At 45.5% G+C, this 26,138-nt stretch overlaps 1 protein-coding gene across 1 annotated transcript in view; it reads right to left on the bottom strand.

Moving 5' to 3' along the window:
• Positions 1-25,740, bottom strand: part of GNAS (GNAS complex locus) — a 126,922-nt gene extending 101,182 nt beyond the window's left edge. The window contains exon 1 of the mRNA XM_058814878.1: positions 25,497-25,740. Coding sequence (XP_058670861.1) covers positions 25,497-25,740 — 244 coding nt within the window. The remainder of the gene's footprint in view (positions 1-25,496) is intronic.
• Between the last annotated feature and the right edge of the window lie 398 nt (positions 25,741-26,138).

Genomic DNA, 26,138 nt, shown 5'->3' on the forward strand with positions numbered 1-26,138 from the left:
AAAACCCCAAATGAGTGGATTTAGAGCACCCAAAATGCTGAGTAGTGCCTAGAGGGGAGCTCTGCCCATCTTGTTCATAAACAGCTACCTTGTCCTAGAGGTGACATGGTTGTGTCCTCCCCATTTTCCTCAGCCTTTTAATTGCTGTAGTTAAGAGTCTCACACACAGGTGAACTGCAAGCAAGAGAAAAATTCAACCCTGGTCATAGTCCCAGAGGCATCTCAGCCTCCTGATATATCCAGGAGCTCTCAGGGCATTTTTGGCTGATCTTTACTCCAGATCAGACATGTGCATCAAGGCAGTAAGTACATAATGGATTTTTAGCAGTAGTTCCTCGCTGCTCTGGCAGGCAGTAATTAGATTACGAGAATTACAGAAACGACAGGCTGCTTGTCTACTCTCTGTATGGGCAGCCAGCAACAGCTTGGAGAAGAGTAAAACACTCAGATTAGTAAAGGGATGAGCTCAGTGTAAATCCAAGTAATACCAAAATAATATGTATTAACAAACAAGGCCCCTGAACCAGCATATTTACTGCTGCCATGCTCAACCTTATCCTCTCCTGCCTCTCCCACCAAACTACTGATGTAAAATGTCCCATGTACGAGTCCCTCCGGTCATTTGCCTTTCTAGAGCATCTCAGCATCATGCCTTCCCCTGGGCCATATCCAGTGTTCACACAGCTGTTAGAAAATCCTAAAGAGGTGGGAAAACACTGGGAACCTGCTTTCACAAAGACTGCAAGCACACGTTGGCAACCGCGGTGACAGCGTGCCAGATGCTGGCATCCAGATGAACATAACAAGCATTCAGCTTTGCTTATAAAATTCCCATATTCAGCACTGCCACAACACACAGCTTTAAAAATTAGAGCAGGGTTTTCCCATATATGGGAACGCTGACCTGCTGCTGCTGCACCAGCTCGCCAGGCACAGCGGGAGCTGAGCTGTGCAGACCCTGCCTCCTGCTCTGCCTGGGCTGCTCTGGGGGCATGCTGCACTGCAAGAAGCCTGCAGCCACATTATTCCTCTACTGGGCTCACTTGCCAGCTTGACTAAACCCGTTTCAATAAAACTACTACATTTATCCAACCCTTCCATCCAGTTGTGTTTGTCCATCCAATATTTCCGCACCCAAAGCTGAGGTCGAGCAGCAGCATCAACCTCTGGGCTTGGGCTGCATGAGAATACGGCCCATGGAGTCTCCCTGGGCTAAGGAGCTCCCCTTGAGACCCCTGGGACAGGTCAAGGGATCCCTTTGGGCCAAGTTTTAACCCTCCTGTGTGATCCATGAGCCCCCAGGGGCGGCTGCTTTTAGGATGAGCACTACGAGACATCTCCTTTGGCTATGGGAGAGCATCTGAGCAAACCCACTGCTGCAGAGCCCTGGACGGAGGGTGAAGGAGCACACCCCTGAACCCCTGGTGGCAGCTGCCCGTGCTTTGCTGGGAATTCTCTGCAGTTTTGAATGTATAGGAAGCACAGGAAGCCGTGCCAGGAGCGCAGCGCAGCTGGAGACTCCTGGCTGGGAGCGGCTCTGGTGCGGGTTTGGGAACGCACGGAGCCCTCTGGACTCCAGCAGCCCACAGAATCCTGACCCCGGCTAACTGCACGAGCAGCAGTGTGTATTTATAAACTCCTTACACAAACCAGCAGGATGAGCAGGGCTGGGACTATCCAGCTGCAGCTCTGGCTATGCCAGACAGCTGCTCAGTCAAAGCGCTGGGAGAAGCCGCGTTTCCTTGCAGGGGACGCCCTTTGATAGTCGGCAGGAGCCTGCTCTGGCAGCTCGGGGCTGCCCAGGGGAGAGATCTGCGACAGGAGATGTCTGAGCAAACCAGCGGTGAGCCCTGAATACCTGCCCGTGCTCCTGACTGCAAGGGATTTGCGGAGGTGAAATAAAAAGAAGAAATCCAGAGCGAGCGCTATTAATCACTGCACAACCACGACTACGTTTTCTTTCCCCCCACAGTTGTTAAAAATCAAGCAAATCAATCACACATGACTCCGGAGCTTCTTGGCACACGTTTCATGCTCTGCAGGTTTCCAGGGGGGCTGTCCATGGGAAGGAGACCCAGCAGCAGCAGCTCTCGCTCACCCTCACTGCCTGAGCAGCAGGAATGGAGCTGCAGAGCTCAGGAGCAAGAGGAAAGGCTCCAAGAAGGAGAACTCTGCTCAAAACACTAACAGAACTGGAACAATCCAACAAAAGAAATTAAAACTGCACGTCTGCGTCTCTCTTGGTTTTGTTATGAGCACGGAAACGTCTATTTAGCGTTGCATCACTTTAAGAAATGTTAATTACATCAGTGGTTTTACTGTAAAAAGTTTATTTTTCCTTTCCAGTTTTCTAAAGCCTTAGAGGTATTTCAAAGGGAATCCTTCCCAAATATGCAAACAGCAAGTCAATACTCTGAGTTTTTCTGCCAAGGTTCCTTTTCTCCACATCTCTCACTCACAAAAATACAATTCAAAATACATGCAAATAAATAGAGATTAGAGCTGAGCAGGTCCAGTATTGCCAAAAATTACAGATAATCACAATCATCACTAAACAAGTCCCTTTTAATATTTAAATTGTGCCAGGAGTAAGCTGAGTTCTTCTTCCCCCAAAAACCCTCAGCATTTTCATTGTTTTAATTAACTAACTTTCCCTAAGGGGTAAAAAACCCACTAAGGATTAATAACAAATGTCATAATTAGTACCTCACTAATTGCATTCATTTATTTAGAAATGCTATGCTACACCTTCCCAGAACATAAGTTTTCCTTGTGTTCATTTTTTAAGTATTTAGAAAAATGCAACAAAATTTATTTTCACCAGATTTAGGAATTTTACAAGTGGCAAAACAAATTATTTGGTACTACTTTCATCATTTAAGATACCCAAATTTCTAATCATGGTTGCTGCCATCAATTTCCCTACTTTCCCTTAAAATTTAGATGTTGCAATTGCATGTCTAACACTATGGTTACAGTTCACATTTAGGACAAAGGTGACTTAGCACTGAGCCAGTATAAAAGTACAGAATAATCTTCAATGTAAAGCAGTTTCATATGTCTCCATGCCTTTTAGCATGGAGTTTGTAGAAATGCTAATAAAATTAAGTATATTTATCTGATAATAATGTAATACTATTTATATGAAAAAGTGGACCAACCTCAAACTGAAAAACAATATATCAAAATTCTGAAAACTATCAACTCTATCCATCTTATTAATCTATGTACAAATGAAGAAGAAAATATTATACAACATTTAAAATTAAAAAAATTTATTTATCCCCCTCAAACTAAATGCATTTAGGTTAAGGGAAGGGGAGGTAGGTTCCAAGGAAAAATACAAATATCAAAAAAAGTTGATTAAACCCCTCTCCCTTATGCCCTAACTGTGATACCACACAACAGGAAAAGTTCACCAGGAAAAATGGTAACAATCTTCTTTTTAGAGATTTTTGGCTTTGCATTTACTGTCTGTTTTTTTCTAACAAAATAAAATTCTTCTGTTAAGTTTCTAGAAAACAGTATTGAATTCCCTACCATGCATTCAAAAATTCTAGTTCTGTAAAAATCATTCTGAACAAGAAAGGGCTGCAAGATCTCAGCTGTGACTTTGCAGAGATGTTCCTTTTATGTTGTCGAAAAATTGCTAATTTTTCACTTGTTCTCAAAATTCTCCAATATATTCTCTTTAAAATAAATAGCTTATCTAATATTTTAATATGTTATCACTTTCAAATAAAATGCTACATTATCAATGCACTCTAGATTCTGATACATATACACAAATATTTTAAAAAAAATTTTTCTAGAGGGTAGTAAAATACCCATGGAGAATTTTAAGTACTGACTATATATGTTTGGGGAGGATATTGAACAAACAATATCCTCCCCATCAAAGTATTAGCATAAAGGGGGTTAAATTTTTTTACTTACAAGGACTGATTTCTTTAAAGCTCAGGCAAATGAAAAAATCCAAATGTAGAATTCTGTTATTTAAAACAACCTAATGCCTAAATCTCAGCTGGCTGTTATCAATTACTAAGATGCCACCTGTGCTCTCCAAGTGGGGAAAACATAACAAAGTGTTAAAGTAGTTACAAACAGGAGCAAAAAAACTCAACAGGCAACGCTAACAATTGAATAACTAACAAGTTAGCAGAGCCATATGTAGAAATACAGGAATTTCATATGCTACAGGTTGGCACATTTATACTGCAGTAGTGAGAAAAAATTCACTTTTTTTTTTACTTTCACTCCTGTGCCACCAATGCAACTTGGAATTAGATGTGTAAAATTCAAAAATCCATTGACATAAAACCAATAAATGACACATCAACACATCACAATTTCTGAGAATCCAACTCTTTTCTACCTATGCAAGGCAATAAAATAATACACTTGCAAAATAACTATTTTGTGCTCACTCCTCTTAAATTCCTTCACATGATTTACCATCTCAGTTTAATTTCTTTGCATACTTCCAGAGGATTAATTTCTACTACATTTGAGCTTTTTTCCCCCTAGATATGACTTCATAAGTTATGAAAGGCAGCAAGTATTAAGTATGTAAAAAGGTAACAATTTTAAAATTACAATCCCTGGAAAAAGAAAAACACTCTTTAAGCTTTAAATTCCCTAAAGAATAGAAACGGACAAGATGTATTTCAGGCATATGACTATTAGTCAACCATTGTTGAAGTGATCCAATTATTAAATAGTCAGGAATTATTTATTTTACTTATATAAACTATCCCTCTTTTCTGGGTCTGGAATAAATTAATACATCCACATGTTTCTTTGTTTACTATGCCAAGAAGAATGACTAATATTTTTTGATAATAATATTTTGATAAGAAAATGAATGTTCAGTTTAGATTCATAACAGGAGTTTCTGCATCATTTTTGTGTGCTGAATCAAATTTGAAATGATCAAATTAGAAGGATTGGAACAACCTAATTTAAAAACAAAACAGCTTTGCTCAAATACAAAAAGGGTTTTTCTAGGTACTCTATCAAATGAAAGCATACTTGTGCTTTCAAAAATATACTGGTTTAAAGATTTAGACAGGCTTCATATGAAATATATTTAAACATCAAAACTAATTTAAAATGATCTAGAGAAACAAGCTGCGGAATGTCCAATCCTTAAAAAAAAAAAAAAAGTAATTAAATGTTCAGGGCTTAGCCTGCTAAATACAATTAAGGACATTTTCCTCCTTTCTCGTTTGACCAGATAAACGCCCTCCCTTTCACCTCCAAGACTGGCACACCCTGGAGGGCTGCACTAAAAACAAGGGGACATCAACTCTCATCGATCTGAGAACCACTTGCAGATGCACCGGTAAAGCCTGGATACAAAACCCCTGCCATCACTCTGGTCACCTCTGGGTTCCCAGTTTGTCACCAGGAATCCCACAGGCACAGCTGGTCCAGCCCTGCCAGGGCATCTCCTCCATCCACAGCCAGAGCAGTGAGGAGGTGTTAAAAATGCACCCCTGAAACACCCACCCCTTCAACCCGGGCAACAAAAAGCCAGGTGGAGACTTTCAGCTGCTTGGCTGGGAGGAAAAAAAAAAAAAAAATCTGATTAAACACGTGATTGCCTCTGAACTGCAGGGCCTCCAGTTTGTCCCTGTCCTGTGGCGGGGCAGCTTCAGGACCAGGTCTGCCCTGTCTGTCACAACAATTGTTTCTGCCTCAGTTACCCGGTCCAGCCAAAACAGGCACATTTACAGCCAGAGCTGTAAAAGATCTCGAAGGAGATTTCTACCAGCCCTTCCCAGCGAGTCCCCTGCCCACCCTGCTCCTCCCTGACCCCCTCAACGCCTCCAGAGAAGGGACCAGCCAAGCCTTTGCTCCACAGAGCAAGCTCCTCAAGGTCTCTCCATCCTTTCCTGTCGCCCTTTTGCTGTCCCCTCCTTCTGTCACCCCGCCGCGCCTGGAGAACAGCCTGCACCTTCCTCATGTGAGGGGAGGGCCAGGGCAGGGCGACAGCACCCAGCTCTGCACCCCTAGAAGCGACAACACGGACTGAAACACCACAGCAAAAACAGCACCAGGAAAAGGGAAAAAAGAAAACAAAAAAAAAAAAAAAAAAAAAAAAAAAAAAAAAAAAAAAAAGGAAGAAAAAAACCCCCAAAACAACACAAAAAAGGTGAAAGGAAGGGGGGGGAAAAAAGTGAGAAACAACCCCAAGGACCTTCTAACTTCTCTGTCCCAGGACCGCGTGAGAGTGTCAGAGAAAGAGGGATTTGTCTCCCCTTTCAGCGCGAAGTTTCAGCAAGCAAAATAACAACACAAAACAAAACAAATCCATAAAAATCCCTCCCAAAAAGTGCCCAAAGCCCGTCCTCTGCGGAGTGCAGGGTCTGCTTTGATGGTTTCAGCTTGCTGAGGGGGTTTGCTTCGGGGTTCCTGACTGGAGCGCAGCGGGGCGCAGGGCAGGGGCGGATCGGCAGGGAGCAGTTCCCAGGAGGGTTTCAGGAGTTACTGCACGTTTATTTCACCAGATGCTATTTTTAACCCCGCTGTTACTATTTTTACCCATGTCAGTGTTTTCCATTTGCTGAACTCTGTCCCCAAGCCGGCCCCGCTCCCCCCAGCCCGCCCCGGGTCCCCCCGCTCTCCCTCCCAGCGCTTCCATCTCATTTCAGGCTGCACTTTTGGAGCTCTTCAAACAGCCCCAGAGAAAGAAAGAAGCGCGTTCCCTTCCCCGCCCGGCGATACAGATCTATATATCTCTGTCTATAGAAGCAAAGTCCACGGGCAAAGCTCCTGCTCTAACTTCATTCCTCTCCTAACACATTCCTGCCAACGGGGAGGGGAAGAAAAAAAAGAAAAAAAAAAAAAAAAGAAAAAAGCAAACAAACGCCACTGTTGCTAAGTTTTGCACTTTATACCCTTTTATATTTACAATCCTCTCTCGGCTAAAAATAGCAACACACGATCCATTTATAACTGGCCGGACATGCCCCGCAGCCGCCGGCGGGGCCCTGGCTGATGAAAGGAGCTCTCTGCGTTCCTTCTACCTGAGCTCATCTCCCGCTTAAAGGGCTCAGACAGCTCAGCTTCCACAAAGCGCTCATTGAAATCACTGCTGCTTCCCGGCGAGAGCGGCAAAAGTGACGGGAAAAAAAACAAGAACAAGAAAAAGCCGCAGCAGTGAGCCGTGCTGGCTGCCCCGTGCCCTCCTGGCCCCCGTGCCCGGTGTCCGGGGACAGGCAGGGGCACGGCGGAGGTGCTGGGGCTGGCACAGACAGCACAGGGGGCTCCGCAGGCAGCTCCAGCTCGGCTCCATGTGTGCACAACACAGTAACGGAGCAGCGCTGGGAGCCGCTGCAGCCCCTGACCCAGGGGCAAGTTCAAAGCTTCTTCTATAAATCACCTGAGAGCTGGAAATTACTCTAGACATGGCTTTAGAGGTGGCTCTAGAAATTATGCTGGAAACAGCTACTTGATTGACTCCAGACAAGTCCAGATGTTGTTTTGGGTTTGGGTGTGGAGAGGGGCTGGAGGGCAATGTTGGAGTCAGCTCTAGAAATTGCTTGAGAAATAGCACCACAACTGGCAAAGGCATAAACACTTGGTGCTATCTGCAGTAATTACACATCCAGGGGATTTTAACAATGTGGGATTTATTCCTTCACTAATACCTTCTGAATTTGTTGTCAGAAATTCCCGCGAGCATGTGCAGGACTCAGAGGCTGCACGTGCAGCTGGAGGAGCTGCGTGACTGAACAGAGTCCCAAGGGCACAGCCCAGCACCCAGTTCAGTGAAAGCCACTCCTTACCACGAGAAGGTCCAGGTGCCACACTAATGCCACCTCCTATCTCACATGGACATGGTTTTTGTGTGTATTTTAAAATGTCCTCTCTTTGGAAACACAGGTTTCCTCATTTTCTCCTCATTGCTAAAACAAAGAATCCCAGCTCAAGAGAAGGAGAGTAGCTCTCACATCACTGAATAGTGGCAACACACACCACACCACACACAACAGTATTTTAGAGAAATTGATCACAAATGTGCAAATCCCAGCCACTTAAAATAAGGGGTCAAACCCTCCCAAAGTTTTGAGACTTTAAAGGAAAAATACACCTTCCAGTTATGAGCCTTTTGGGAACACTTGAAACATTTCTTAGAACTCTTAGCTAGAAAACGTGGCTTGTTTGGACTGACAGCAGAAGTTCAGTGCCAGTGCTCCATGGATTGTAGCTGAGGGGAAAAAAAGCAATAACCATGGTGAGACCCAGAGAAAAAAATGATTGTAACAGTTGGCAACATCATTACCTACATCTATTCCTCCTAATAGCCCCATTTCAGTTGCTTTTCTGATACTCTTCTTGATTGGCTTTTCAGTGGGAAGTCACATCACCTCCTGTCCTGCCTGCACAAGAGTTTTCAGGCTGTATTTTCCCTCTATAGCTCAACCACGTATGCACTCACATGCTTTGTTTATACAGGAACAAAAACTGTCCATGTGTACCACTGCCTGTCCAAAATTTTACATATCACCAAACCAGACATGCAGCAGGCTGGTCAGAATTCTTGGAGCTGTGCTCCTTGTACGCATTATAATTTTTTATTATAATATACAGATTTTTACCAATTTCCATTAGCTTTTAGATGCCTGCTACAGGCAGGGGTTCAGACTAACCACCTCCCATGATGTGACATTAGCAATCAAGTGCCATTTGCAGGCTGCTTTCAGAAAGGCTAGAAGCAAAAATCACTGAAAACCATGATCCTGAAAGTCATTAATAGGAGAATGCAGCAGTGGTTCTGCAAATGCTTTTCTGGGAGCAGATGCTTTAAGCAGGGAAACGGAAACTTTGCTGCCACATTGCTATCAGTGTTGGAACTCTGTGTTTGAAAGAAATCCTGACTATCCTCCCTTTTAGCCATCACCAAGCTGCTGCAGAGTGACAGCCAAACATGCATGCAGAGGCACAGGAAGATGGAAGAATCCCTGGACAAACCTGCCTTGCCACGGCTGCTCTGCAAAATATTTTTCTGAGCAAGAGAGAGAGCTCAGCCCAGGGGCTGGGGGTACTTTCCAACCAGGCAGAGAGTGCAAATCTCTCCAAAAGACCTGAATTAGCCATGGAAGTGCTGTGCCCTGGGTTTGAAAAGCAGAAGCAAGACAGAGACAAAAAAGTACAACTTCACCTAAGCTATGAATAAATGCCTGCACAGTAACATTATAGAAATTGATGTTATTAATAAAGGAAAATATAGTTCAACACACCTTTTTCCCCCCAAATAATAACCCAGTGCAGGTGTCAAAACTGTGACCAGGGCAGTGGCAGCTGTAGCCCAGGCTGGGCAGGCACAGCCGTGGGCAGGCTGACCCCAGTCTCACACCCACAGCCCTGCTTGGGAGAGGCTTCTCCCAACCACCCGGAGTGCTCAGCCCTTCACTCTGCTCCTCCACTTCCCTGACTCCTTCCCATTGTCACCCTGTTCCTTTTTTAACCTGAAACCCACCTTCAGTCCTTGCAGCTTTGGCCCCCTCTTCTGTCAGCAAAACCTAACTCCCTGGTCAAGTTCCCCTTGAAGCTTTGCCAAATAATGCCACTTCCTTTTTCTTCTCACGTTCTGGTTTTGCATTTTGGGTTGGGTTTTTTTTCCCCTTACTTCTCCCCCTCCTTTTTGGAGGGCTATGGTAGAGGTGTAAAGAGAACAAAGGGATAATGCAAGTTGTCCCTGCAATATTGTAATACAGGGGGTGACGTATCTAAAATACAGTATTTCACACATTGCCCCTGTGTTCTGGTCCAAAATACCTGAGGAGCCTGCTGGATGTCTGACCTGGAGAGGGGTGTACCTTCAGTAAATCTCCTCCAGCCTGCAGCAGGGAGACTGAGGGAGCTGTAAGTGAATCCAGTCACCAGCTCTTCACAGCACTGCTGTGGAGTGATAAAACTCCCAGCAAAAGAAAAGCCACACTTTTCCCTTTGTGCCAATCAAAACCAGCCCGAGGTCACCTAAGGAAGGAGCTGTGTGAAACTCCCCACGTGCAACAGAGAGAAGCACTTGGGCCAAAGGCTCTAGCACTTCCTTGTTTAAATGGCCAAAAAAAGCCCTGGGCTACTGAATTTCTGGCCACTGACCTTTATATTTGTTTATTTAAAAGATGTGTCACTATTTTTCTCATAAGTCAAACAATTGAATGATTTCTAAATTCTCTTCCCTCTGACCTCTTCCTTTCTTCCTGTTTTATTCTAGAAAGAATCATTCAGGACTAAAATATAAGGAGTGGGTATGGCCCAAATGTTGCAATTCCTCATTCCACAGATTGCTATCACTATTGCAATTGCTATTCCCTCTGAATCCAGAGAAACCCACACAAAAGGACACTACAGAACACACATTTGAATACTATATAAATATGAAATAAAGACTTTGAAGTATCTTTACAAAAATACTCCTTAATAATTAGGAGGAAAGGGCATTACTTTTACACAGGGAGAGTTGCAAGTGATGCCTTCTGCTCTGAGCAATGCCTCAGATGTTCATTTTGTGGATACAGGTAATTATCAGGTTCTGTGACTGCATTACCCCCATGGAATCATTCCCTCAGGCTGAATTTGCTTCTCCAGACACAGCAGCATCACTTGGCAATTCTGCTTTTGAACAAAGCTGACTTGACCTACTTTGATCAGAGTGCTGGGAGACAAGAGATGGAGAGCTCAAGAGAAGGGAATTCTGGAGAATGGAGGAAATCACACAGACAGCTTTGTCAGACAGCTGAGAGAGAGATGCTGCAATTCCAGGAGCCACTGGGGCTTCATTGCTCACAAGCTGAGGAGTGAGTGCAACCAGGGCTCCCTCCAGCAGCTGCCGCAAGGAGAGCTGCAGTTCTGCTGGCAAAGACACAGTCCACTGAGTCCAGGGCCTACAGGCTCCTTGCACAGCCATAATAATTTATGTTTAGGATGTGTAACACCTCTAGCAGACCACAGTTGTTTTACACTGCCATTGTTCTGTCCATGCAGTTTATACCATACACCAATAGTGTGCTGGTTAAATCCACAGCCTACCAGACACAGTTCCCTCAGTAGCAAAGGAGAGTGGTTACTATGCCTAAATCCTAAATTTTCTTTTTAGGTAATGAGTCACACCAGAGAAAATTCTGCTCTCTGTCTCTGCAGCCTAGACTAAGAAAAGGCCATGAAAGCTGCAGAGAAGTTGATAAAGCTGTGCACTGGGCTCTGCTGGCACCGAGCATCCCAGACTCCAGATCAGCATCCTGCAGGACCTGGCCCATGGCTGATCTGTCCAAAGAAAGCTCCTCTGCTCAGGTCTCCTTCCACCATCACTCCCAACCAAGCTGGTCCTGAAAGCACCTTTCTTACCACAGCACAATTAAAGGGGAACCTCCCAAACCAGCATCCTTCCTTTCACTCAGGTTTTAATTTAAATAGTCTCACAGATTTGTGTGAGCACTCAAAATCCCACCATAACAATTTACAGGCTCTTACTGGGCTAAATGTGCTGAAGAATCAAGCCCCAGCACATGACTGTGCCCCATGGGACAGGCACCATCAGGCCTAGGAAGTGTCACAGCACTTGAGGGCGCTGCTGCAGTAAATTTAACTCACCCTAAAAACCTTGACTTGGTTTTATTATGAACTCAAGTCTTCTGTTCAAATGTCAGCGCCTGGTGTTGACACTGACTTGCATTATTGCTGGTACACAGTGGCCCTGTTTTGGTAAACAATGAGCAGAAATTAGTCCTAACATTAAACATTCAAGGTTAGCACCTAGTTATGCCTTCAAATATTTGCACGAAATGATAAAGTGGAAGGACGACACAAAAACAGTTTCATTTGGAATTTTTGAAATTATAATTTCCTTGCTTTAGGTTAAATGAGAACACATATGCTCCGTAAGCAAGCATATATGTTCATGGAACTAAACAAAATTTGGGACGAAGATGTAAGTGCCCATTTCACTTGGAAGGGATACATGAGCTGCTGTAGTTCTTCAGGGGCATGTTGATTACCCTGTTTTGCTCTATTTTCCCTGGTCTTTCATGGCATCCTCCCTGCAAGGGCTTCTTGGTCCTCACAAATAAACCCACATCCCTCCTGCACCTTCCACCTGCTGCATTCTCCATGCATCCTTCCTTCCCACAGTCTTTGATATTTTTCCCAAGGAAACTTTGGTGTGATTTTCCCCTACATCTCTCTGGTGGGGGATTTCTCCTTTGTGCTAAGAGAGAGTAATAGAACCTGGAGCTAAAGCCAGGGTTAACAAAGCCAGGATCCAGGGCTAAACAAGTGCCAAAACAAAAATCTCCAATGGGACCAGTTACCCACCAGGACATGTCCATTTGGCAGGGCTGGAAATCTTTCAATCTCATCTCTTTTCCTGCCGACCCAGCACTAGCTGGAATCTTCTGTTAACAGCCAGCGAGCAAACTGCTGAGCTTCAGATTTAGCATTTTACCACGATATATGAAAACCTCACACATCTGCAAAGTTCAGACCTTCTAGGAACAATTCCAATAAGATGCTTCATGTTTCCTGCTCCATGCAAAAATAGAAAAAAAAAAATCTCATCTATAATTGACCTTGACAGATATTGAGATCATTTGGTACCTATTAAAACTCCTTTAAGATGAAACCCTCTAAACTATAATAGGAAACGTAAATCTGAACTTTACACCACATTCTGTTCACTGGAAACATTACCATGGTAGGTTTAGTCACTTATCTTCCATTGAAAAGCTATCTTGAAATATGTACAGAACTAACTTTTTAAACATTTATTGTGCAAATAGGACCCTTCTATGAGGGTCTGCTTTTTCACAAAGACTAAAATTAGCTTGGAGATCTGCATAACTTTGTCACCGTTTTTCTGTCTGGTCCACATATATGCACAGGGAACAGTTGGAGAAATGCAAAAATCCACTGAATTGAATTTTCTACTGAGAATTATCCCTACTTACAGCTTGGGAGACCATTAGAACCTCTATCTGACCACATCTAGGAAGCAGAGACAAAGCCAGAAACTATTAACAGTGAGCAGCTCTGCCTTGGTTAACACAAGGGCTGCTGTCATCAGAACCACAACCCACTGAAGTGTCAACAAACAAGTCCTTAATCAAAGGACGGGAGGAGAAAAAATTTTGGCAGTTTTAGAGTGTCCAGGGACACTACTCCCACTTGAGAAATAAGAAGGTCCAGCTTGGAAATAGGGCCAAGCCAGTCAAACCAAAGTGTTTGACTGTCCCCTGAGTTAATCCAAGGAAAAGCTCTCTTCCCCCAGCACTGTCCTCACTGCTGTGATCAGCTCCTGAGTGTGAGGGTCCCTCCAGAACTCGCTGTGCTGAGACGCACTGTTTGCCATAAGCATCTGAGTCAGATCTGACATAATCCCTTTCTGGAGGAAATTTTGGGAAGCACTGGAAAATTGCTGCTTCCCAAGTCACAGAAGCAAGACTTTCTCTATGCATAGTAGGATGCAGGTGTAGGATAAAATTAAAAAAAATAAAATAGGAATCTCTTCTAATAATGCAGTGTGGACAAATTCCTAATGGCCAAGGCATTCACTCTTGTGACATCTTCACAGGAGAGCTCCACTGAACCAAACTACCCCCACAGACCTAACAAATTCATGCCCTCCCAGCCCTGTTCCCATGGGGAGCTGGCAGGGGTCTCTCCCACCCTCCAGCACAGCTTCAGCTCTTTGGCTGTACAAAAATCCCACTTTCTCTGCCCAAACACAAAAGCTCCAGCAGCATCTCCCAGGCGTCGGGTGGGAAGGGATGAGCCAGTTCCGTGCTCCAGCACAAACCGTGCTCGTCCCAAATGCACAAACACAAAGGGCTGCTCTTGCTCACACCCAGGCCTTGCCCAGTGCCCTTTGCTGTCCCTTCTGCACCTTTTCCAGTGCCAGGCTGTTCATGGAACGTGGCAGTGGCTGCCCACCCTCAAAAGCACAGAGGCTGCAACGCGCCGGGGCAAGGCCTGAAGGTGGTTCAGGGCCTTTCACGTGATGGAACTGTAAGAAAATTGCAACAGTCCTTGTGGTTTTGGCATTTTAAAAAATCCTGCCTAGCACAAGGAATGATTGAGTGTGCTGGTAGCTCAAGAGAACCAGGAGGGGCAATGAGCTACAAAAAGAATATGGGACTGAATTACAAACTCTCTATCTCAAAAGCAATTACAGATCCTGTAATCTTAAAAGACTTAGAAACAGCACAGTTTAAATTTAATCATTTACTATTAGCTATGCTAATGATATTAGCTGAATAACCAACAAAAATATTAGAATTTCTCTGGAATAAATTCAACTATTCAGAAACTGATATTCTGAAAAGTATCTGTGATCCTAAGGCTTGTATTATGTCCTGGTGGATTTTTCATTATTTCCGGCATTTTCCATGTTTTCTGTGACAAGAACTCAAGGAAATGATCCTGAGTCCACTCATGTCCTGCCAGAGCAGCCACCACCAAGGATTTCAAAAGTCCACATCACATTTTGTTTGTGTAAGAATCCTCTCCACAAAGTTTCAAGTGAACAGAAGCAAGCTGTTAATGTTAAATTGCAATATCAAATGATTATTTTAAAATGACAGAAGATTAACCAGTCTGAAGTGAAGCTTTACAAGTATCTCTGGAGGCAGAGAACTGGGCTTTTTGCTCTTCATGCAAGGAAATATTCCAGTTGTTTCAAAATACATTTGCCATATTTTAACCCTTACATTAATAAGGTATCCTCCATGAAAATGCTGTTCTTTGAGATTAATATACCAGATAATATTCAGATTTTCCATCTAATTCTAAAGGCACAACTGCAACATGAAAGCACAACACGCTAGCAAACTCGTTACAACTGTACAAATACTTTAAAAAAAATTATTTCTGGAAGCCCAGCAAAAGCTGGGTTTGAAATCTCTCAGTGGAATTACATTTTCGTTCAAGCAACACCACACAGTTTGGAAGCCACGGAAAATATCTATTAAGGCAGTTGCTAATTTAGAGAAAAAATGACCCCATCTGGAACAGCGTCTGCAGCACTGCTCATTGCACCACAAGAAAAATATTATTGTACTGCAGTGTGTGAAGCCTTGTAACAAAGATGACGCCAGGTCAAAAGAATCTAACTTAGAAAGAGAAGTTGAGGTTAAGGTCTTGCTTTTACTGTAAAAGATAAAGTCCAAAAGGAAGTTTAACATGAAGGGAAGGGGTGGAAAAGAGATGAGCTGAACTTACAGTTAACAATTTTTTTCCCCACCTTAATAAAGGTTTCCAGCTCCAACAATATGTCCTCCAAGAATGTAAATTAAGAAAAGTAACTTAGGAAGCATTTTTATATGTAAAGAAATTTAAGCATAGCAAGTGTTAAAGGGCAGATTGCTCAAGTAACACTCAAGTAAATTAAGAGATCCCAAAGAGAAATTATGGGAATTACATGCCTGAGTTGGAAACTTTGGTGCCTTAAACAGCAGTGAGGGTAAGTCAGGTATTTATTGACAACAGCTCAAAGTCAGGGTAAGGGGGTACCAAAACTACCAAAATGTGTAACCCAGGGCCTTTTATTTTTACATCAGGTGCTTGCCCATGCAGCAGCATTGAGTCTGAGCAATCCTCTCCTCAACTGCAGCATCATTTGCCATAGAGATCTATCAGAAACTCATCTTCTCAAGAAACCCCAGATGCACCCTGCCCATGCAGGAGCAGCAGGGTGGTGCCCAGTGCCATCCTGGGTTGCCCAAGGAGATCCCTGCAGCTTCCCCAGCACTCCCTGGCCCTTGGCTAACTCCAGCTGCTGGCACTGCCGTGAGCCATCTCCCTCATTCTCCAGCCCAATTTCACATCAGATTACTGCAGCAGCATTGCTAAGGAAGAGATGACCTGTACTGGGTGAGATCAGTGGGAAATGAAGATAGCAAGCATTCCAATACCATGCCAGGCCTGTTGTTGAGTAATCCAGACTTTGGACAAACAAAATAGCAAGCAGTTATACAGGACTACAAACATCTGTTTCCAAGAGGTGTCCAGATCATTAGCAGCTAATTCTATCTCTCTGTTACATTCCCTGCCATATGCTGGGGGATAATCTCAGCAAGCCACAGGGATTTTCATCTCAAATCCCAACAAATCTGCTCTAGAAGGCTTCATAGTTTTTCTTATGTCACTTATGAGATAATACCTCTAAGCTGCTCCTCTCTGCTCTTTCTATGCCTTGTGTATACTCCATCACAGCAACCTGCCCAGTAAAACCTGACAATTTCTCTGTGCCATCCTGGGAAAAAATCCCCTCCCTTGTCAAGAGTGAATATAAAATTTATCTCTTGGATAAACTCACACTCGGGCTGTCCCCCTCACCCTACGAGCGCCATCCTCCAGATGAATGATGGCAGTGGATTTGAAACAATCTCCAATAAACCGTGGCACACCAAGCTCAGGGTGGTGAGGATTTGGTGGTCCTGCCTCCTGCCAGCCCCCAAAGTGATGAGAAGTTCCTGCAATCCCAGAGTTTCCCCCAAAGCCACAGCGGTGCCGCTGCTGGCGCAGAGGGACGTGCGGACAGGATATTTTTATCTCCCCTTCATTCCCATCCCTGCCAGTCCAAAACAAACTTGAACTAGTGGGAAAGATCGTTCATGATGAGAAAAGGATTCCCTGGCTCGCCCTGCCTGTCACCACTGGATACATGGATCCCTGCCACTGCAGTGGCACAGCTGCACCAGCCCTGGCTTCCCAGCTCTCAGCAACCTTCCCAGACAAAACCAGCAAACCTACTGCTGGAATTGTAGCAGCTGAAAAGCAGCACCAAACCACATAAGTATTATGTAAAATGATCTTTTTCTAAGTATATATTTATTGTGCACAGAAGAAGTGGATTTAATTACAAACAACTGGAAGTTTTTAACAGGCTGGATTGCCCCCTACTCCCTTTCTAAAAACTAAGGTTTGGCAGCAGCTTTTGGGTTTCATTGCAAGTCTTCTAAGTATTTCCTTGGAAAGACTTTACACTTGGTCCCAGGCAAGAAGTCAAAATCAACATTTAAAAAGCATGCCCTGCATAATTTCCAGGATTCAACAGCATTAAGGTATACTTATGGAGGCCAGGAGGAGAACTGCTTTTTGTGCTTTTTGACTCCGTGCATAAAGCTGGTCTTCAGACAAGGAAGTTTATATTCCAAATAATATTTTTAACTACATGTGGTCAAGTACATAACTTATCAGGCCTTTCCTCAGCCCCCTCCCAAAATAATCCTGAACACTAAATACCTTTGCAGTATGTAGATTTTGCTTAGACCTCGACTAGAAGCAACAGATCCTCAAACCCCCTAATGCAGAATAACTCAACAGCAAACAAAGTATCAAATAACATTTTCGTAAATTCCTTTGTACCATAAAAGTCCCATTTGGGCTTGACAGTGATACTCAGGTTGCATTAGCTGGTTCTGCACTCAGGTGGTTACACCAGTTTCAAGGTGTGTCCCTGTGCCTTGCCCAGGGGATAGAGTGTCCAGGTGGGATGGGAGCACACAGTGACTCTGAGGGGACACTGCCCTTGCTCACATGAATAATCCCACTGGAATCACAAGGATACATACATGTTTGAGAACTAGCCACTCAAATTTCATGTTTATTTTTGTTTGGCAAAAACAGATGAGAAGAAGAATTTTCCTTGTGAATATCTGAAGTTAAAAACAAATACATATTCTTCTGAAACATGAGCAAGTGAAGTCCTGCATCACTCACTACCTAAACCCACAAAATGCTACAGATGAGGCTGAACTTCACAGAAGCTGGGAGAAATGAGAGCCCAGGTAGTGTTAAGGGATCAGGGGAGAAAATATCTTTCAGCTTGTACAGTCTAAAAGGAATTTGTTCCATGCTTTTCATCAGCAGAGAAAAATCAGTTGTATCAAATTGTGAATTTCCTGTGTGGAGGTAAGGTAGGGAAAGCATCAAGGCAGAATTTCACAGAGTATTTCTCTTCCAAGCAGACAGTTTTAACTGGTATTTATAAAAACCTAAAACATGTGAACGCAGATTTCCAGCTCACAGCCATGCCCTTCTCCTCAGTATCCACATTTCCTCCCCATGTTAAGTCCCACTCACACAAATGCCCCCATGCTCTAGAAAACCTCCCAGCTAACCAGTGATCCTGAGACTTCAGCATGAAAAGCAACCAGGAAAAATGCAAACCCAAACAAATACAGCCCACAAACTAAAAATTGTGTTCAGTTGGGGGTGGAGTAGGAAAGAGGAAGAGGTGGTGTACGTGCAATGAGGATGACACAGAGAAAGAGGAGGTCAAACTCTAAAAAGTGCCTTTTTTCCCTCATTTCTGCAGCAGCGTCTCCCCATCGGAGAGGCACAGCCCAAGTGCTGAAGCAGAGCACCCAGACTGGTTTCCACCCCAGGCTCTCTGCTCTCCAGGGCACCACTCCACAAAAAGCCAGCACAGCTCATCACCTGCAGCAAGGAGCCTGACAGCACTGCCCAGCTGCTGGTGCCCCACTCCAACTGCTGCAACCAAAACTGGAAAGCCAGAAAGGACCAAAGCCTGGAGAGCCCCTTCCTGCAGCCTTTGGTCCCTGCAGGGCTGGCACACAACAACATTCACCAGCAGCAGGCCCATGATCCAAACTATTCCAGGGCATCAGTGAGATGTAAAATCTCTGCAATGTGACGGGAACAATTTACAGCTGAGGCTCGGGTTTCTGTGCAGCACACACCTCACAAGCTGCTCTGCAAGGTAGCCTCAGCAGTCAGAGTGTGACTGACTCCAAAGTCAAAGGAATGCTCTCAAAATGCAAGCATTACATTCTAAAAGCAACTTATTTGGGTTCAAGCCTCCTGTAACATAATGCAGAGGAAGCACAGCTGTGATAGTGCTTGTTCCCTCTTCCCAAACCCTGAGGCAGAAGTGGCTTAACAGAGCAAAACTGGAGATTATAAAACTGCATCTTACTCCATGCTAGGAACCTACCCATCCTCCTCAGCATCCCCTTCCTTCACTTGGCAAAATAAAAACATCAACTTTCTGACATCTGTGTGACACCTGCTGCCATCCCTCAATGCAGAGAATACCCACCAACTTTTCTGCCCTTTAGTGACATACAGATCTTTTAAAATGCTGCCCAGACACAGACACTGTGGGTTTTCTTTGCAGAGGGAACACATTAGAGGAAGTAAAGAAAACTTTGGCTGAGCTATTTATAAAGCTTGCATGGCTTGGTTCTCAAATGCTTCACTGAGCAGGGGAACAATAAGAATAAGTCATGGAGTTCAACTTCTCTTCTCAAGACACATTCTTCAGGTCTGAATATTGAAACCATCATGGATTTCTATGCCTGGTAACTGAGCTTTCTCATGAAAAGCATCTGAGTTGTCCTCACACCAGGGAATTGCCAAGCTTTTTTCCTGACATTTTTAAATTGTTGCAATTAGAAGGAAATTCAATGAAATCATGCATATTTGTGAATAAGGACACTCCCAAATTTAAGGGAGCCAGGGAAGAACTGCATGTAATTAACTGCACTCCTCGAGGTTTTCCCTCCAGGGAGGCCCTTGCACAGGGGACAGCTGAATTTAAGATGTCCCAGTGGAGAGCACTGCCAACAGTTGCACAGAAGCAAGCAAGACATTTTGCCTGCTCTGGAAGCAGATGGTGCTGACCAAGCAACAGGATCACAAGGTCAGAAAAGTAAAGTCAAAAAGAGAGCTCTGTTGGGGTGGAGTTTGAGCTTTAAAAATAAAAATTCTCAGATAACTCTGAAATTGGCTCCATGGCTACAGATGAATGCAGCCTCTCTGGAGTGATGGATGATGATCTTTTTGCCACCAGGCATTTAATGAGTGAAAAAACCAGATTACCACCACACAGAGATGGCATCTCTGCTGGGGAAAGGGAGAACTCTGTACATTTATGCTGCTGTGTGACTGCACAGGCATGGCTGGTCCTGGGGATCCTTCAGACTCCTCACCCCCTCCCCACAAAAATTCGTGCTTACACATGCACAGAGCATCCCTTCAGCATGAACTACGACTGTGAAAGTCATCAGTTTGCAGTTCAGATCCCTGTAGGGAACATTCACCTTGCCTCACACAGAATTGCCATCCATTAGCAGCCCTCCATCCTCACTCACTCAGAGCAGTGCAGCTCCAGCTTTTCAGACACCTTCCACTGCCAGACCCTGTTTGAAGCAGCTCAAACTTTGCCAGACTTCAGATATGCTGGCTGGAGCTCCCCACACCATGTGTCTGCCCGAGGCTAATGATCTTTTTGTTTATGTGGAGGAAAGTCACTATCAGGAGCTCTCAAGGAAAAAAAAACAAATGAAAACAAAACCAACCAAAACAAAACAGAACAAAACAAAACACGACATGAGAAGTAGCTTGCCTCTCCCCTTCCTATGAAATTTAAAATGAGAGCAGGAGAGAAATTACTTTACCAAGTGATCTAAAGCATAGAGGTGCCACTGCTGAGGACATTGAGTTGTTCTGAGATTCAGCAAACAACCACAAATCACATCACAGCTGCAGCCAGCATTGCCTGCACACTGGGTAAACCTTTCTTAAATTTTGCAAAGCTTCCCAGTTATTTTTGTTTGTGGTGAACCTATTCCAAACCAGAAGATCTCCATTTACTGACTGAAAAGGCATTACATTTTGGATGCAGCAGTGGGAACTGAGCAGGACTCCTCATGCAGAGGCTCCTCATAAGGAAGATCCATAATTAGCATTCCACCTCCTTGCTGTCCCCAGCAGGATTGTCATGTCTGCACTAGGAAGTACTGGGCAGATGGAAACCACAGAGATATTCCCATGTCCAAATGTTCTTGTAGTATCTGGTAATTATTGGGAGCCCTATTGGAAAATATTGTAATTCCTTCACCACTACAGACAGCCCGTTTGGGGAAGTGCACACTGCTGCCTCTCCAGCTGGTATCACAGTGTGCTACAAGATACACACATCACAGGCATTCCCTAGGATTTATTTTGTCCTATTCCTGCTTTTCTTAAAGGGGAAGTTTGGTATAAAATGTTTAGCATGAAAAATCTTGTTCTTGAGAATTAGGAAGCACCAGGATAAAGACTCCCTCTATATTTTTAGTCTATTTTATCCTGTACATCTTTTACATGATCTTCTGATAAGGATAACATGCTTTTCAGCAGGGTGTGTGCCCTCTTTTGCAGCTCATAATACATGGGGCACAAGAAACAAACTGGTTGCAAGTGAATGAAAATCTTGTCAACAAGATGGAATTTTGTCAAGTGCTTGAGCACATGCTTGTCTTTATAACTGGGTGTCTTCCTCTCCCACACCATCCTGAGAGAAGCACTGCCAAGATAACCACCTCCCTGTGAGCTAGCAAGAGAGGGAATCACCAGGAGAGAAGGGATATTTTGTGGAATTTGCCATTACCCGCTGCCCTGGAGAACCAGGCCAGCTTCAGTCTGCTACAGAGCTTCCACCAGGGATAACCAGCTGTGCTTCTCACTCCTGGGTGCTTAGAGCTCCTAAAACTCCCTCTGCAAAAGTGCTGAGTGTTCACAACAATGAGGTCCATGATCTAAATACAGAAAGTATTTACTAAAAAAACCAAAAAAACCCACAAAAAAAAGTTGTGTACTATGGATGAAAATTAGAGACAGGGCTGATATAAAATCCGTGGTGCCTTTGGACAATTTCAGCTTTAGCCTTTGGTGGCATTTCCCCCTCCAGCATCCACAAAAGGAGGAGGGTACCACCTCATGTCTCAGCAGTGCCATGCACTGACATTTGTGGGGCATTCAGTCCCTGCAGTGATCAGTGCTGGAGCATGAAGAATTCAACAGTTCTTTATTCAGCACAGGGTATGATGGAGATAGGGCACAGGGTGACACATTGTATGAGGAGGATAAGAATATTGAATAGCTGCTCATTCACTACACAACATCCATCTTGTGCCCTGAATGGAGTACCAGCCCTGGGGAAGAAAATACAATGTAAACCATACAAAACAGTCCTTAATTATATGGCAGGCAGGGGCTCACCATGCAGCACACACAGAGAGGGTGACTGTGGCCAGTCTTCACACTGATATTTCCCAACTTTTTAAAGTGTGTTTTTCTTCTCTATAATATATTTCCCCAGAAAAACTTCCCATTTGCATACCCTATATTCATATTTGCACCAGCATAAATCTTTCTGTTAAAACAATTTTTACTTAAGCACTGATGTAGGGAACATTCAGAATGGTTGTTATTTTATAAGTTGTAGTTTAATATAAATATTTAGGGTGACAAGTGCATATTTCTCTATTAATATATTGGTATCTGCAGTTCCTTTTCAAGATGGGAATAAGCTGCAAGTACTTTTTACATAGGCAAGAATTCAGCCTGGGACAGTGTAAAATCCAAGTACCCAGAGATTTGCAAAGCACTGAGAGGGGACCAGCCCAAGTTCACTCTCTTACAGCAAACCAGATTCATACCTTCCAGTCTTTAAAATAAAAAAAAATATATAGAGGGGAAAACCCACATTAGTGTCACAAGTAAGAAAGCACATCGGTAATAGAATTGTTTTATGACAAAGTATAAAATCTGTTCCCCCATAACCACAGACTTTCACTTTTAGAGCCAGGATTATTCTCTAACAAAAAAAAACAACTCCATGCAATGAAAAATCACCTCCTATTCCCAGTAGTATCCCTGAACTCACACTATGCTGCCAACAAAACAGTGATTGTAATCTTGAAGTTGTGACTTGTAGAGTTCACTAAACAAAATCCAGAAAGATTACACCTGGTGGAGCATTTCACAAAAACAAAGCAAAAAACCTCCCACTGCTCTGCTGCAAGTACAGAGTCAGATTATTGCCTCCAAAACACCGCAGATGCAAGATCTTCGCTCTGTTGAAATTAAGAGAAGTTGCAGGGATTGGGATTTTATCTCATACAGAAGTGGTGATGAAAAACTACTGAAAAATTATTAAAGAAACCTAAGTCAATTAATGGCATAAAGCTGTCCATTGAGTAACTACACCACACATCCCTGAGCATCTCAATAAAATGATGAACTTGTCCTTCCAAAAAAAAGGAACTACAACATGGGAACATAGGTATAAGGTGAGCTGAAGAGCCTAAGTGAGTGATACTCTGAGTAACAGCTGTGTAAGTTACACACACACCACAACACCAAACCACAGAGATCTCACAGTGACTGTGCACTCCCTGTCCTGCACAGCCCGGCCATAGGAAGGAACACTCCACATCCCCAGCACAGCCCTTGGAAGCCCAGCTACTGCAGCCACATGATACAAATAATTCAGCCCTGGAGCATCAGAGCAGTTTTCATCTAAAATCTGTTACAGAGAGAGCTGGCACCCCAGTGTCCCTTGCTGTCCCTGTCAGCAATGCTCTCCTACAGGAGCACATCAGCCTAAAAATTGGGAACACAAGTGAGAAACTCCAAGTATCTACTGCAGCTTTTGCCATTGAGCTTCAGCCCAAATGAGGAGACACTCCTGGCTCTGCACTTGTTCCCCACCCTAACTCCATTCCTTAGAGGAAGATTCAGCTGCAGCTTTAAATCCCAGCTGGACACTTCTGCCCCCGGCATTCATCATCACCCTCCTGCTCAATTGGTGTGTGCAATCCCAGCACAGACACACTCAGCTGTGGCAGCAATACCTGCTGATGTACATGTAGGATCACCAAATGTACCCCAAACTTCATATTCCAGTTTAGAAACAGAGAATTCTCAAAGCAACAGTGAGAGTGGGATGCAGGGGAGAAGCAGCAGGGGAAGGAAACTGGAAAACTGACAGTCCCTGTGCAAGGAGCAGGGAAATGGGTCTCTTAGGCATCCCAAGATTTACAAGAGGGCCAAAAAGTGACTTCCTGCTATTCAAGTCCAGACTGAAATATAATAAACGACTGCCAGCATAACACTGACTCATATCCATCAGATTTATAAATCAGTATTTTGACAAAGAAAGCTCTGTTGGCTTCACCATAGACAACTCTAAACCACTCAGATGTGTTGTTTAACCCACTCAGTGTTCAATGTCATTGCAGCAAAACCCAGCTCTTTATTAAAAACCAGGCAACTGAAGTACTGCCTACAGAAGCCTGTATCATAGCCTTTATGACTTAAAGGCTTGTAGATTAACATCAAAACTAGCCCTGCTGTTGGATTTTTTTCTTATTTAATCTACAAAGAGAGAAAAGTTCTCACGGCTCCCCCTTCACACACTTGTTCACTACAGAACAAACTGGAAATACATTAAAACACCAAATGGTAACACACCTACAGGTATGGGGTGCTTGAAAGGAATGCACGGTGGGTAGAGGTGTGATTTCTTACCAACAGTCACAGCACATGATGCTTTACTCTTCCCACAAGTGTTGCTCAACTCCCTTCCCATGAGAGGGAGGGACACCTTTATGAGCAGATTTGCATCAGTATAGCTGCAACCACATCAAAAGAAGTTCTGCTTCAGTAGAAACTTTTACCACCAAGATGCAGAAAACTAGGTCCAATATCATCTTCTAAAGCTCCTTAAAATTCTGCTCTTCTATTACAGGCTGCAAACACACACCGATAAGATGAAGGCCAAGTTTTGCTGTTTATGCCCTGCAGAACCACACACGCTCCAAGGGCAAGAGGCGCTTAAGTTATTTGTGAACATTCGAAAATATTCTCTATTATTTCAAGGTGCTCAGGGTAACCTGTAGTCCACCTGCATTGCACTGAGGGGCGGAGGAGTGGAAACATTTCCAGCCTCCTTGGACTTACCTGAAGGCCAATACATGACTTTCTAAGCCTGTTTGGGTTGGGGTCGTGTACTACACAAGCTCAGACATCACACAATTGCATAATTAAAGCGCCTTTCCATAGGGCACCCTCGGGAAGGCGATGCCGGTGCTGTCACCGTGCAGGAGCATCCCTGCGCAGTCCGGGGCAGGGACGAGCTGCGATGCAGGGAACGAGGGCTGGTGCACGGGACTGGATGGAACCGCACAGCCCGAGAGGCTGCATCTGCCCGCTGTGCATTCGGGGAGGCGGAGCGGACCACGGCAAATCGCACACGGAAACCCGGGCTTCCTCCTTACGGGAGAGCCGCCCCCGCTGCTGCTGCTGCCGCGGTCCCGCTGCATGGCTCGGTGTGAGCCGCCAGCGTGGGGACAGCGTGGGGACAGCGGCCGCGGCCCCGTTCTGGCCGAGCATCACCTGGGCTGCGGCTGCTCCTTCCATCGGAGCATCGGCTCCTACCGCACACTGCAGAGGGCGCGGCCGGGCTCAGAGCCCCCCAGCGCCGGTACCCCGGGCCGGGCACGGCGAACCCCGGCCCCGCTGCCCCCGCGCTGCCGCAGCCCCGCCGAGCCTCCGGAGCCCCCGCCCGGCGCCGCCGCCACGTGCGCGCCCCGCCCCGCCCCGGTGCCCCCGCGGCCGCCGCCCCCTCCGCCCGCCCGGGCACCGGCAGCGGCCTCGGGCCCCGCACCTGCCGGGCCGAACCGCGCCGCCCCGCTCACCCAGCAGCAGCAGCCGGTGCGTCTGCTTGTACTCGCGCTTCTCCGCCTTCAGCGTCTTGTCGATGCTCTTGCTCCGCTTCTTGTCCGCCCGCTCCTTGGCCACCAGGTCCTGCCGCAGCCGGTGCCGCACCTGCGGGTCCCCGTGCTCGGCCGCCGCGGGGGTGTCCGGCTCGCCGCGGCTGCCGTAGGGCGCGGAGGGGTGCGCGGCGGCCAGGCGGGAGCGCAGGCTGTAGCACAGCCCCATGGTGCCGGAGCCTCCCGCCCTACGGCGCCGCGGGCATCGCTCTCCGCCGGGGCGGGCAGGGCGAGGCGGCGGCGCCCGGCGGCCTCTTAAAGCGGCCCCGCTCGGCCGGCGGAGCGCGGGTCCCGTCCCGTCCCGCCCTCCCGGCCGGTCCCGCGCCGCGGCCGGCGGGAGCGGCCGCACGTGATGCGAACATGTTTACCGTATTCTCTGGAAAGCGGCCCCCGCCGCAGCCCGGCCCCGCGGGGGAGCGGCCCCCGCGCCCCCCTCCTGACCCCCCCCGGCGGCGGGGGGCGCGTCCCGGGACCCGCGGGATCAATGCGGGGACAGCCGGGGGGCAGCGCTGCACCAACGCCGCGGAGCTAGCGCCGGTTTCACGTTTCACCCTGGCTTTTGCCGGG

This window comes from Ammospiza caudacuta, chromosome 15 (genome assembly GCF_027887145.1).
Source record: "Ammospiza caudacuta isolate bAmmCau1 chromosome 15, bAmmCau1.pri, whole genome shotgun sequence".
NCBI classification, from domain to species: domain Eukaryota; kingdom Metazoa; phylum Chordata; class Aves; order Passeriformes; family Passerellidae; genus Ammospiza; species Ammospiza caudacuta.